Source organism: Saccostrea cucullata, unplaced genomic scaffold (genome assembly GCF_032062105.1).
Source record: "Saccostrea cucullata isolate Sc308-1 unplaced genomic scaffold, CSIRO_AGI_Scuc_v1 ctg7440, whole genome shotgun sequence".
NCBI lineage: Eukaryota > Metazoa > Mollusca > Bivalvia > Ostreida > Ostreidae > Saccostrea > Saccostrea cuccullata.
In genome coordinates this window covers 4,398-18,455 of record NW_026927712.1, presented here as the reverse complement: position 1 = coordinate 18,455, position 14,058 = coordinate 4,398, and the positions used below count along the sequence as shown (strand labels likewise).

The 14,058-nt window shown below is 34.3% G+C and overlaps 2 protein-coding genes across 2 annotated transcripts; one reads left to right on the top strand and one right to left on the bottom strand.

The window, feature by feature from the left end:
- Positions 1 to 7,838: 7,838 nt before the first annotated feature.
- On the top strand, positions 7,839 to 10,674 carry LOC134275315 (uncharacterized). The gene is made up of 3 exons (XM_062757594.1): positions 7,839 to 8,254; positions 8,750 to 8,894; positions 10,311 to 10,674. Exons 1-3 carry the CDS (start codon positions 7,975 to 7,977, stop codon positions 10,540 to 10,542), a joined length of 657 nt encoding a protein of 218 aa, XP_062613578.1. The 5' UTR covers positions 7,839 to 7,974; the 3' UTR covers positions 10,543 to 10,674.
- Positions 10,675 to 12,487: 1,813 nt separating this feature from the next.
- Positions 12,488 to 13,225, bottom strand: LOC134275316 (putative nuclease HARBI1). Its single transcript, XM_062757595.1, has one exon. The coding sequence runs from the start codon at positions 13,223 to 13,225 to the stop codon at positions 12,488 to 12,490; it is 738 nt and encodes a 245-aa protein (XP_062613579.1).
- Between the last annotated feature and the right edge of the window lie 833 nt (positions 13,226 to 14,058).

Below are 14,058 nucleotides of genomic sequence, written 5' to 3'. Positions count from 1 at the left end.
GTAAATTTGTTTTAACACCTCCAACAAATACGCGAAATATCACACTAAACCCAGCAAATGATATCAACATTTTCGCTGTTCCTAAAATACGCAAGTTATTTCCATCAGCAGCTTGGAATTTCTTCTTTGCTAACTCAAGTACTGGTCGCTGTTCTGGAAGAATGCTGTAGTGGGCATCTTCTGTTATGAACGTATTAATGGCTCCTGTGTCTAATTTCCATTCTAATGGTGCTCCTTCTATAAACCCTTTTAACCTCATTCCAGATTCTCCAGGAATGTGTATGACATTTTGAGTTTCATCCCCATAAGAATGATAATCCAGGTCCTCTATAATATCTGTTTGTGTTGCCACAGTTACTGACGGTGTTGTCTCACTATCAATTTCCTTAACATCACGATATTGTAGATTAACAGTACAAGGCCGCTTCCTTAACTTTGCCGACGCATGGCCTACTGCCTCGGCTGACTCGCGTTTAAAGGCTCCCTTACTTCACGTTTACTTCGGTTAAGTGTATTATTCGGACAGTCCTTTAGTAAATGTCCTGTGGAATTGCATCTGTAGCACCGCTTCACAGTCACTTGTTTAGAACTACCTCGCTCTGGATGGTTATTTTTGTTGACAATTCTGGCATAAGAATTACGAATATCATAAACAGGTCTTTCTACTCTTCTTTCTTTCATCTTTAGGTTTTCAGTCATTCGTATACATTCTTCTTGCATAGCTGCAGTAACTGCATTTTGAAGACTTGAAGGTCTGGTGCGCTTAACAGCTAGACGGAAATCCTCATTGTCAGAGCAGTTATCCATGAAGGTCTTGAGACTAGCCTCCTCAACATACTCTCTATTATTTGGATGGGCTCTCCTCAATAAATCAGCAATTGACTGGCCAAAATCACGAAATGACTCTGTTTTCATTTTTCAACGCATCTTAGCTTCTGCAATATAGCTTTCCTTCATGACCCTGTGACCAAATCTGTGATCCATATTTTCCACCAATGATTCGTAACTCTGTAGTATGCTATCTGGTAAACCATAGGCGAATGTTTCTGCTTGACCACGGAAAGTTGTAATTAGTACTCGTCGTTTCATGTCTGTTGACCATCTATTCAGAGTAGATATATTTTCAAAGTAGCGAATAAATTCACTCCATACATCAGTGCTATCTCCTTTGAAAATTCGTTTAATTTGAACATTTAACGATTTGGCGCTTTGTTCACTCGTCAGTCCCAGTTGGTCAGTTTCCGGGGCAAAGTTCCTTGAAGAACTATTAGGCTGTAGTCTCCTGACTTCGGAAAGGTTCTCGACACCACGATAGTCTTTCCACATTTTCCACACAGCACTCGCTAGAATCGCGAGAAGAACTAAGAACAATGATATCACCAGAACTTCTCTCGTAAGGCAATACAGTAGATATCCCGGAAAATAATGGTACACAGTAATAATCACTAGCACACAGAGTAAAATCACAGTAGTCCATAATCTCAGGAAAGAACTCCATCCTGAATCCTTATTTTCCTAAGATTTGCAATGAACGTTGTTCCCATACATTGCTGTAGATTCATTGTATTCTGTAGGTAGAATAGGTGTTGGCGATTCCTGATCAAATTCTGGTAAAAGTCTACGTCTTGCTGTTGATCCTGGCGTTTTTGGTGAGGTTCCTACTGGTAATTCAGGTGTACTGGCTGAGGGTACATTACCAGTTAATTCCATATCTCTCGGTGAAAACGTCGTGCGTTCCCCTCTAAACATAGTGTTGAGAATTAATGCACAATGTGTCAATGCAACAAACACAGTTTAAACAATAATTTGAACTACTTGTTCATCGTAGAATTAACACGCTTAAATCACACAAAGTCTCTAGAATTCATCGTAGGCTTTGATTCTGCATCCACAAAACGGGCACTTGTAATATTTACTGATGTGTCCATTTTTCCTGTAAATACAATGGCGATTCTCACTTTTCACAAACATTACATAGCAGTTTGGACACTCTTTTCGGAGGTTAACATTAACACTTCCAATTAACACAAATTTTCCGGATTCATCTAAATCATATACGTTGACATAACTCATTTTTGCGAATGCACTAACGGTATTCCACATTGCCACACCGAGCACAGGAAAATCGGAACACTGAGGTTGCACATTTTTCACACTCCATTATAACTTTATTTTTGGCTTTAGATTTAGAGAATTTGTGATCACATCTGGTACACTTTAAATTGTAAATTTCCAAGTCCACAAAATATTTCACATACCCAACTCCATTTTTCTTAATGGTATAATGTTTCACAAATGAAAATTTTTCCATTTTCAATTTCACTGAAATTATCCAATTCATTCACTATTTTGAACGGTCCGTAAAATCCATGAATTTAAATCCATATGAATCCCACAAATCCACATGAATCAACACGGATCCCACCGCTGCCACCAGTTGTAGCCCAGGCCGAGCTGCAGGGAAGTCGGCTTATACTGCCGAGTGTCCACATATTTATTGTCCGAGCGGTTTTTTACTTAAGTTCCAACTTTCCTCAGTATTGTGCTGAATGATAAGTCCGTATTAAAGTTCACTAATTTATTTACATGTCTACACACAATATTTACACACACACATAGTCCACATTTCACAGTAGAAATAATAAAAATAATAACGGTATTCCACATTATAATAATAAAAGTTTTATATCAAATAAAAATGATAGTAAAATAATCCAAATGAAAATACAGTATATAAAATCCTAAAATCCCGTAATCCAGTTTAAATCCTTTCTGAATCAGTTCTATCAAAATCCTATAGCATCACTAACTTCAACTATCCCTATAGAATAACTTTTCTTCAACTCTCTAAACACAAACTACAGCATCTAAACGTCATCTACTTCATCTACTGCATCTCCTCCTAAATTAAATGATCAAATGCGCTCATTTATATAGTAAACTGAGCCTCCACAATGTGGGGAGTGAAAATTCTGCCTCCTCTAAGTGGGGAGGCAATACATAAAATTATACAAGGACCACCCGTGATTAACTAATTATCACTGTAATTAAAGGGCAATAAACTGACTATGCCTACTAATAGATAAGGTGATACAGCTAAATGGGAGATTAATAATAAGTAGCTAACAATCCGAAATCTGACAATCAACTAATATAAATTCTCTACACTAAGTTTTAACGACGGGTAATTTCATACAATAAAAGATATGCGAAAATTCCGACAAAATTAACCTTCCGAGCAGACATTTTCTTTTAATTGCACGAATGGTTAAACTTATCTATAACTTAATGCTATTACATAAAATAAATTGCTCTTAATAAGCAATGTTTAGAGCTTCCTTATTTTTGTATACAATGAAGTCTTTTTGTCTATTAATTATAATACATGTACATATGTTTTAGAACACCTGACTAGTGACGCCGGGGTCCTGAGGTTCTTTATAAGACAAGTGCTTTCATTCCATGGGTACCAACATTTTTATACATTAATCGTAGAATTTGACCTTCAGTTGGAAAACCTTTTACAAATTTGGCGACAACTTTTGAATAGTTAATGCAAAGTACAAAAGTTTTTACATTGTACCTCTTGATCTTGACCTTTGAGTTTGATAAAAAAAAATAATAACCTTGCCTATATCTTTAGTACAGTAAAGTGATGCTTTAATTCACACTCAGGCAACTGACGTTACTTATTTTAATTCTAATCATTAGGTAGGGGGTATATTTTTTTTATTAAAAGAAAAAAAATAAGTAACGTCAGCTAAGTGTCTGTGCTTTCACATTAATCATTTGTATTCCTTTTGAGAAGAACTTTCCTTTGGTATCAATAATTTTTAAATTACTCTAAGAACTTGGAGTATGATCTACTAAGTTATGAAAAACTGTGAAACCCCCGATCGCCATAACTTTTTTCACTGGGAAAAAAAGGGGGGTAAGGGGCAATCATTTTATCATGTTTTAATTCTAGTTCTTGATCTTAGAGTTTGTGGTCTAAATAGAGCTGTCATCAGCTGAATCAGTGTTTCACAAGATCATCTTCTTTTCAAATTATCTTATTTGAATTAAAATGTATAAACTTTTTATGTCAAATTTGCATCGGGTTCAAGATTGAAAAAATATTATGTCGACAAAATAGATTAACAGTGATTGGCAGTTTTTGTCATGGCTTTATTGATCAATAGTCAAAATGAATTATCAATACAATGATGTACTCAAGGTATCAATACAATGATGTACATAAAGTATCAATGCAATGATGTACACAAAGTGTATATTGAATAACTGCTACTAAATGTGTACAATGATTGCTCAGTGGTATTCAAGGATATTCAATGATATGCAATAATATTCAATGATATTCAATGGTATCCAATGATACAACAATATTCAATGATATTCAATGATTTGCAATGATATTCAACGATATTCAATGAAATGCAACAATATTCAATGGTATCCAATGATACAACAATATTCAATGATATTCAATGATTTGCAACGATATTCAATGATATTCAATGATATGCAATGGTATTCAATGATATTCAATGGTATCCAATGATACAACAATATTCAATGATATTCAATGGTTCAACGATATTCAATGACAAACAACGATATTCAATGATATGCAACAATATTCAATGATATACAATGATATTCTATGATATACAATGATACCTGCATTGCAATGAGCAGGTATCGATGTATTACCAGGACCATGAACTACATCGACTTTTTCAACAGTGAATGATGTAGAAGGTTCATAGAATGACATAAGCCCAATTATTGGCCACGGACCCTGGAAGATAACAGGATCAGCAGCGAGCTTCTAGCAAAATTCGGTTCACAGTCCGTAAAAAAGTCCAGAAACACCGCAGTTAAATGATACACAAGAAAAGCCATGACGCTTATGGATTCTTTTGCTGGTAGGCAAGGAATCGAATGTAACGGATTCTTCCGCTGGTAGCCAAGTGGAATGGATGTAATGGATTCATCTGCTGGTAGCCAAGGAATCAAATGTAATTGATTCTTCTTTTGGTAGCCAAGAGGAAATGTAATGAAGTCTTCTGCTGGTAGTCAATGGAAAGGATGTCACGCATTCTTCTGTTGGTAGCCAAGGGAATTGATGATGACTGAAAAAGGAAATCAAAGACAGCAGCAACATCTTTTTCAAAATAAAATAACAGCTTATTAAAATCTAGTGAATGGGGAGGGTGGGTGGGATGCTGAGTTTCAATGGATGACAGAGATGGAAAAGGAAGAGTAAAATGCACATGCGTAATGGATGTAGCTAAGCAGTTATATACATTTGCATTAGAGTTATCTTTCCTGGACCATATTTCTATTTGTCTCCATAACGTGACTTAACTCATATTGAGTTAAGTCTGATTATGTCGACAAAATAGATTAACAGTGATTGGCAGTTTTTGTCATGGCTTTATTGATCAATAGTCAAAATGAATTATCAATACAATGATGTACTCAAGGTATCAATACAATGATGTACATAAAGTATCAATGCAATGATATACACAAAGTGTATATTGAATAACTGCTACTAAATGTGTACAATGATTGTTCAGTGGTATTCAAGGATATTCAATGATATGCAATAATATTCAATGATATTCAATGGTATCCAATGATACAACAATATTCAATGATATTCAATGATTTGCAATGATATTCAACGATATTCAGTGAAATGCAACAATATTCAATGGTATCCAATGATACAACAATATTCAATGATATTCAATGATTTGCAACGATATTCAATGATATGCAATGGTATTCAATGATATTCAATGGTATCCGATGATACAACAATATTCAATGATATTCAATGGTTCAACGATATTCAATGACAAACAACGATATTCAATGATATGCAACAATATTCAATGATATACAATGATATTCTATGATATACAATGATACCTGCATTGCAATGAGCAGGTATCGATGTATTACCAGGACCATGAACTACATCGACTTTTTCAACAGTGAATGATGTAGAAGGTTCATAGAATGACATAAGCCCAATTATTGGCCACGGACCCTGGAAGATAACAGGATCAGCAGCGAGCTTCTAGCAAAATTCGGCCATATGTCTTCACATGAGAGCAAATAAAGCTGAGCATGTGAAGACATCCGCCACATGCGGGCAAAATTTTGCCCAGGCCATGACAAAACTGCAACTGATGACAGTTCTGGAGAGTTATAGCTCTTTGTCGTATGCAGTATAGCATAGAACAAGAGGATTTCATATGATTAATTAATCGTTATATGATTCATTTAAAGTGATATTGTGAATGTTTGATTCCACCTGTTCCCAGGTAGCAAGGCTTTAGATAGATTCGACCAATCTTACGAGTCCTTGGAACCCACATAAAAAAATTATTTAAGTAATTAATTATATTTGAAATTTTAATCTAATGGAGTATTGATGTTTACCTGACATTAGTTCATTACTATTACTTGATCAAAAGCGGCACACAATTCCAGCATAATGCCATGCCAATGAAATCATTTACACTAGTACCTCGAGGGGCTTAAATTTATTTATTTATTTATTTATTTTTTATTTTTTTTTTTGAATTGGGGGAATGCTGATTGGACTGTGTTGTTTGATTAGACCTTTGCCTACTGGTTGGTGATGGGCAGCTTTTTATGTTTGAGCAACAATGAATTCGGGGGTAATTTTAATTGATGAGACATGCCTTTATTAATGTTTTAGTGTAAATTATAATCTTTGTTGAGTTTGCATGCAATTTGACATGTACAATAAGAATAGCTCAGCATTTACTGAGCCCCGATATAAGGAATTTAATTCTGTTAACATTTTAGGACACTTAATTATATTCTAACCAACCCCTGTAGTATATCGTCAGGCCCCTAGTCTAATTACAGTGTATTAGCATATAGGCCTAATTGAGGATGCCTTGAATGTCAACTGAATGCCTCGTCAAAGAAACCATAACTAATATCAATAACGCATCAGACCACATTTAAATGGAAGTATTTTTTGTTGTAGTTTGCTTTGGCTGCATAATTTAACTGACCATCAACAATGGAGAATTTTTTGTTCGGGGTTGTTTACTGTTATCGTGCTTGAAAATCAGTATGCCAGTATCAGAATATTTAGTTACAAGTCTGATGAAATTCACGGAAAGCCTGGAATTAGTGGAATATCAATGTTTTCATTACCAGAGTTAAAGATAAATCCTTTCCAATCAGTTCTTTGTTTGCAGCACAAAACATCACGTAACATCACTGCGTGTACTCACATTTATCAAAAGAGTCATTTAGGCTTTCAAAACGCCTCGAATATCGCTTGTCCTCACTAAATGTCTGTGAATAAGTTATGATAACGAAATAAATCACTTGCGAATTCAATGCTGAGTTTCAATGGATGACAGAGATGGAAAAGGAAGAGTAAAATGCACATGCGTAATGGATGTAGCTAAGCAGTTATATACATTTGCATTAGAGTTATCTTTCCTGGACCATATTTCTATTTGTCTCCATAACGTGACTTAACTCATATTGAGTTAAGTCTGATTAATATCGTATTGGCGTCAAATCCAAAAACCTCAAAGTAGCCAATCGGCAGTTGTACACTGGGCCCATAATATTCGACAAACACTTCTAATAGCATTGACACGAAAGAATAGGTAAGCTAAGCCATAATGTTCTGGAGCGGAATTCATAAAGACTTTTAGATTTTTCTTAAAAGTTGTACTTAAACATTAAAAAATTTTTTAACTAAGAAAAATTCTTAAGTTCTAATTCATAAAGATCCTAAGCAAAATTCTTAACTAAATTTTATTTTAAGAAAAACAACATATTTAAGTATAAGCACTATGACAACACTAGCAATTTGCCGTACTTTTTGCAACAACAAACGCGCTCTCTAGTGAAGGAGATAATGAATTCAACAGACGTGACGTAATATTAGCAGACGGGAAAATGGAATCGCAGACAAAAAGGAAGCCAAATTGGAATGCCGATGAAACCCTTACGTTGACTAATTTAGTCGATGAAAATAAGAATATTCTTAGAGGGAAGTTGGGTCCAACACTGACGTCGGACATGAAGGCTCGTACGTGGCAAAGTATTGCACAAACGCTGACTGCAATGGGCGTTGGTCCAGCTAGAACAGCAGCAGAGGTGGAAAAAAAATGGCACAATATTTTTTCCAAATCAAAATCGGAAATATCCGATCATAGGAGAGGTACGACTGGGACAGGTTGGTCATTACACACATTTTCACTTGATCCGCGATCGTGTTCAACTCAATCATGTCTGTGTATTATAGACTTTCATGTATCCTTCAGCAATAATCTTAAAACTCAATGTTAACCCTTCTATGCATTAAATTAACATTAAATAAACACTCAACCATTTACAAATGGTCAGAAAGGATTGAAATTTCTGCAGTTTGGTTTTTCCGCGTACATTCATATAGTTTACATGTAACCAAGGAGAGATAAAAGGGGAATAACCCAAAGTAAAATATTTTCATTATTTTGGGGTGCCCCACAGGATAATATTAATAGAAGTAATATCTGATCATCTTTTTTTCATTCAAAATGCTAGACTTATTAACTCACTTCACTTTGAGTGACAATTTAAAATCAAGGTGAAAAGTGTTTTTATTTATACATGTAATGCTTAAAACATATGGAAAGGTAAATAAAGAGTGGGGGTAAATTATGCTGAATCAAATATTTGTACTTTAAAGGTGGTGGCCCTCCTCCAAAGGCACTAAGTGCAATTGCTGAGGCTGTGTCCAGTGTTGTGGGGGAAAATAACACTTGCCTGACTGGTATTGGAGGAGGTGCAGACACTACACTCATACAGTTAGGTCTTCTAGGAGAGGAACCATTGTAAGTATAAAGGATTTAAATTCTGATTTAATAGAATCATCAATAGATGAAGGAAAAAATGTTGTTTCCACCTTAATTCAGGCTTCACAAAAAATATTGAAAGTAGGTGGGCAATTTTAAATCTTTTTAATCTTTGAACTGATTTAAACAAATCTAGATTACACCAATGAAAAACAAAAGGCCCATGGGCCACATCACTTACCTGAGTGACTTGGGTGATGCAGTTCTTTACCAGATTCCCCCACTTGCTATACTATCATGCCCCTCCCTTTTATGATTTTAAAACTTAAAAATTTACACTACCCCAGGATATTATACTTTTATATAAGTTTCAGCTTTCCTGGCCCAGTGGTTCTTGAGAAGAAGATTTTTAAAGATTTGTTCTTTATGTTTATATGTAAAACTTGGATTCCCTATTGTGGCCCCACCTTACTCCTGGGGGTCATGATTTTAACACTTTAATATCTACACTACCCAAGGATGCTTCCATATAAGTTTCAGCTTTCCTGGCCCAGTGGTTCTTGAGAAGAAGATTTTTAAGTGACCCCACCCTATTTTTGTTTTTTCTTGATTATCTCCCCTTGTAAGAAGACTTGGCCCTTCATTTTAACAATTTAAACTCCCCTTTACCCAAGGATGCTTTGTACCAAGTTTGGTTAAAATTGGCCCATTGATTCTGGAGGAGAAGTCGAAAATGTGAAAAGTTTACAGACGGACAGACGACGGACAAAATGTGATCAGAAAAGCTTACTTGAGCCTTCGGCTCAGGTGAGCTAAAAATGAATTCAAATTAATTAAAATATTGCTTTAAATAGTTCATGAGGAACACAATTTTAGGGTAAAATTTTCATAAATCTTTTCTTTAAAAAATTGAGAGCTAAGATCTTCACTGCAAAAGAAAAGCACTGATAAGTGATTTCACAAATTAGAATTAGGAGAGTGGAAACAATTTTTTTTTTCTTAGCAGATCTACATTTATGGCTAATGCTGTGCAATATATTGAAAGCTTGCACACTTGAGCCTTTGGGTCAGACAAGCCAATGAAAGACTTAAGAGAGCTTTGACCACAAATAATTTTTTTTTTCAAATGAAAAAAAGCAAAGAATGAAATAAGAAAATTGTCATAAATTTTATGTTAAATAATAATTAAGCTTATAGCACAAATACATTATCATAAACAATTATGGGTGATAGACAATATTCAAGTTTTATCAAAATAGATTATACAAAGTAATTATATCCCTTTTTCTTCCCAGCTGGTGGAATCTGTTTTTAATTGGTCTCCTGGCACAAATCAAAATTATTTAATATTATTTAATGTTCTCAAACTTTATTAGGAAAAAATGTTTTGTGAAAATAAATAGAGAAATATAATTGGTATAAATTTTACAAAAATTAAAATTGATTTTTTTTCAGGGGCATTCATGTTATTGAAGGACCATCCGACACAGTGTCATGTTTTGCAACTCCACCACCACCTCCTATGCCAAGTACATCCACATCCACTTCACGCCTAGTCTCAAGGACCTCCAGCACTACTGGGAGTACAGACCTAAAGAGAAAAATTGATGAACTTACTGTGAGGAAGTTGGAGCTCGAGGTGGAATATTATGCGCTCAAAATCAAGAAGGCAAAGGGGGAAGAGTAAATCACATAATATAAGCTGCGATTGTCCCTTATTTGCATTGGACTTCAAATTTAAAAGCCTCAAATATATGAAAGGGAAAAATGCAGAATTAACTTGTAAAGTAATCTTATGTTATTTTTTTCATATGTATTTTCCAGAATTGTTATCTATATCATTTAAAATATTATAAAATAAATATTTATCTTGAAGTATTTGACTTGTTGGCACACTTTGTTGATGTATATATCACACCAAAAATTTATTATACATAAAATTGGATCTTTACACCCATCACTTGAAATATGAATTCAGAATTTTAAAAATGTTGCAATTTTTATTTTAAAAAAAATGAATGCACCATCCTTCTTGGTATGTTTGAAATTATTTTTTTTTTTGATTACATGAATTATTTAACTTCAAATTTATTAACTTTTTATAATTCTAAAAGAGATGGTCAGGGGCTGACAAATAGATTTTTAAGGCACTTGTCCAAGGGCAAGTACATGGTCAAAATTGACTTGCCCTACCTGAATTTTTGCTTGCCCTACCATAGATTAATTCTGTATTTATAGATATTTTTTCAAAAAAAGAGGAAGACAAATGCTGAGTGAATCATACAAGCCCCTATGCCCAGCTTTAAATTTATGGCCTACAAATAAATTCTATTTTTGATAAGTCACTTGCCCACGGGCAAGTGGTTGATAAAATTTCACTTACCCACCCCTAAAATTCACTAGCCCCGGGCGTCAGGCAATGGGATTTGTCATCCCCTGGATGGTTTAAAACCAAAAGATATAATATACCTCCAGTACAGATTCAAAAGTGAGTGTCAGCAAACAGTTTTCTGTATCTAGTTCCATCATGATTGCAGTTGTTGTTGTTGTTGGCATTTACAATCTGTTGATGATCATCCTCCTCCCCATCTTCATCACCTGGCGGGGGGCATGCAATATTGCGGTCCTTGCAGATGTTGTGAAGGACGGAGCAGGCTATTATCACCTGACATGCCTTTTCTGGTGAAAGGCGGATCTCACCATGCAGGACATGAAATCGCCTCTTCAGCTGCCCTATCCCTCTCTCCACCACACTTCTCGTCTTCTTGTGGGCTCTGTTTTAATAACCAATATTGAAAAAAGTTTGGAATAAAACAATTTTCTCAGTATAATGATTAGGTAATAGTTCTTAAATTCTAAGTTTGTGTTTGATTTTCTTTTTTTTTCTTCCAAAAAACTTCAATTTTGAGATTATTGTTTATAATTAAGGAATAAGTCTAAATCATTAATTTGTAGCTTTTAACTCAACAGTAAAACTTAGTAAAATAAAGACACAAGTATTTCCAAACTTACCTATTTTCATCAATATAAAATTTTAATTGGAAATATTACAGGGCCCATACAAAATTTAAAGGTCAATTAACTACTGATTGCTTTGTAAAATCCAATTTTTTTTATTTTTCATATGCTAACAGGAACAATTTAAACATAATAATTTTTTTTAATCTTTATGAGGGGTGTATACATGTACATATTTCTAAGCTTCTGTCATTTATGATACTTAGAAACTACATGTACATGCATGTATACTGCAGAGAAGTAAAAATAAATTTTTTTTTTTAATTTTATTTTATTATTTTTTATTTTTTTTTTTATATTTAAATATAAATAATTTCAAAAAAGAAGAATGAAAAGAGGCAAACATTTTTTTTTTTTTAATAGATTTTTGATATTAAAAAAAAATGAGAAAAGCTTGTCATTTAAGTAAGCAATGATTTTATTATAGATGCGCAAATATTTGGATCCACCTCGTAGATTTATCTACAAGGGGGCGCTGGACAAGAGAGGGCGCTCGATATGAACTAAAACGAAAGTAGCCTAAGTTACAGTTGTTCGTGAATTTTAAATTTTTTAACTTCTAAATAGCTAAAACAATGACAATGTTGTAGAAATTGGATAGAGAATAATATTCATTACCTGTTGTAATTCGTCTGGGAGCCCTGATTTGGTCGCAGAAACGGAGTTAATAGCCAGCGTTTGGAAGGGTAACCACTGTCTCCGAGTAAGTGAGTATGGACAGGGAGATGATTTTGCTCAAATAACACCTTGATACCACTCTCATTAAGGATGCGAGAATCGTGTGTTGACCCTGGCCATTTAGCAACAACATCAATTATTCTGTAGTTTGGATCAAAAACAACCTGAGTGTTAATGCTATGAAAGTGGTGTCTGTTTACATATTCATTTTCATACTCGTGTGGGGCAATAATCTGAACGTGTGTGCCGTCGATGGCTCCTACAACGCCTGGGAATCCAGCGATTGAGAAAAAATCTTCTTGGTTTTTACGTATGGCCCCATGATCCAGTGGAAATTTAATGAATTGTGCAACAATTCCGGGGGAAGACAGACTTTTAATGGTTGCAATAATAGCCCTAGACACAGTAGGCTGTGAAATTCCCAAATCGTCTCCATTGCATAGCTGCATTTTTCCGGTGGCAAGGAATCTGAGAGTCAGCAAAATTTTCTGCACTGGGGATATAGCATGATTTCTCCTTGAACTACTTACAATTTCATGTCCATTTAACCTCTCTATAAAAAGAATGCCAGCAGAATCCAATCTAAATCTTTCAACAAGTTCAGCATCACTGTATACTGCTAAACAATCCTTTCTTTCCCTAAAAACCCTTCTATGTAATCTAATGGCAGCCATTTTTATTCAGTACTTAAATTTTTCTAATCACTTTAAGAATACTATGGAGGACTCTTAATTTTAAGAACCATTTAAAAGTTTTCTTAGACTTTAGAAGTTTTATGAATAAAAATTAAGATAAAAACAAAGTCTTAATGTTATTTAAGTATTTTTTATTGGTTTAAGAAATTTCTCACACTTAAACTCATTTTAAGAGTCTTTATGAATCCCGCCCCTGGTGTCTTCATTGTGTAGCAATGTTCTTCTGTTGTAATGGATAATGATGACAGAAATCCAAACATTTGAAGGAACTGTTCTGTGTTGATCGGATGAGGAGAAAACCTTGGTAATGAAACGTTGACTTTAGGGGGTAAACTTCTGAATTCAGCATTCCTGGATTTGTAAGCAGAGGTTAGGGAGACATCATTTGAGTCCAGTATTTTTTTTAGATCATGTATACTCTGTTTTACTTCAGATATAATCTGTTTGATTTCATTTTCCTGTTTCTTTAGAGCAGCCAGGTGTTTAGATTTCATGTCATCAATTTCAGATTTTTGTTTGTTGACAATGATGTTAATTTCTCTGTGCCATTCTTCTCCTTGTATGGTTACAGCTGTTGTCAGTTTCTCATAATGTTTTTCCAAGTTTTGTTTTTCCCAGTTTAAATCTAATGCAATTTCTTCATAGGTAGGATACATTCTATTTTCTAGTTCTTTCAAATCTTTAATTATAATTTCTTTTATAAAGCTGGGATTCTGTAAGATATTTGTCAACTTATGCCCATGATGTTCATCAGAGAAGATGCAGGTAGAACAGACAGGAATGTCACATTTCTCACAGTAAAGTTCACAATG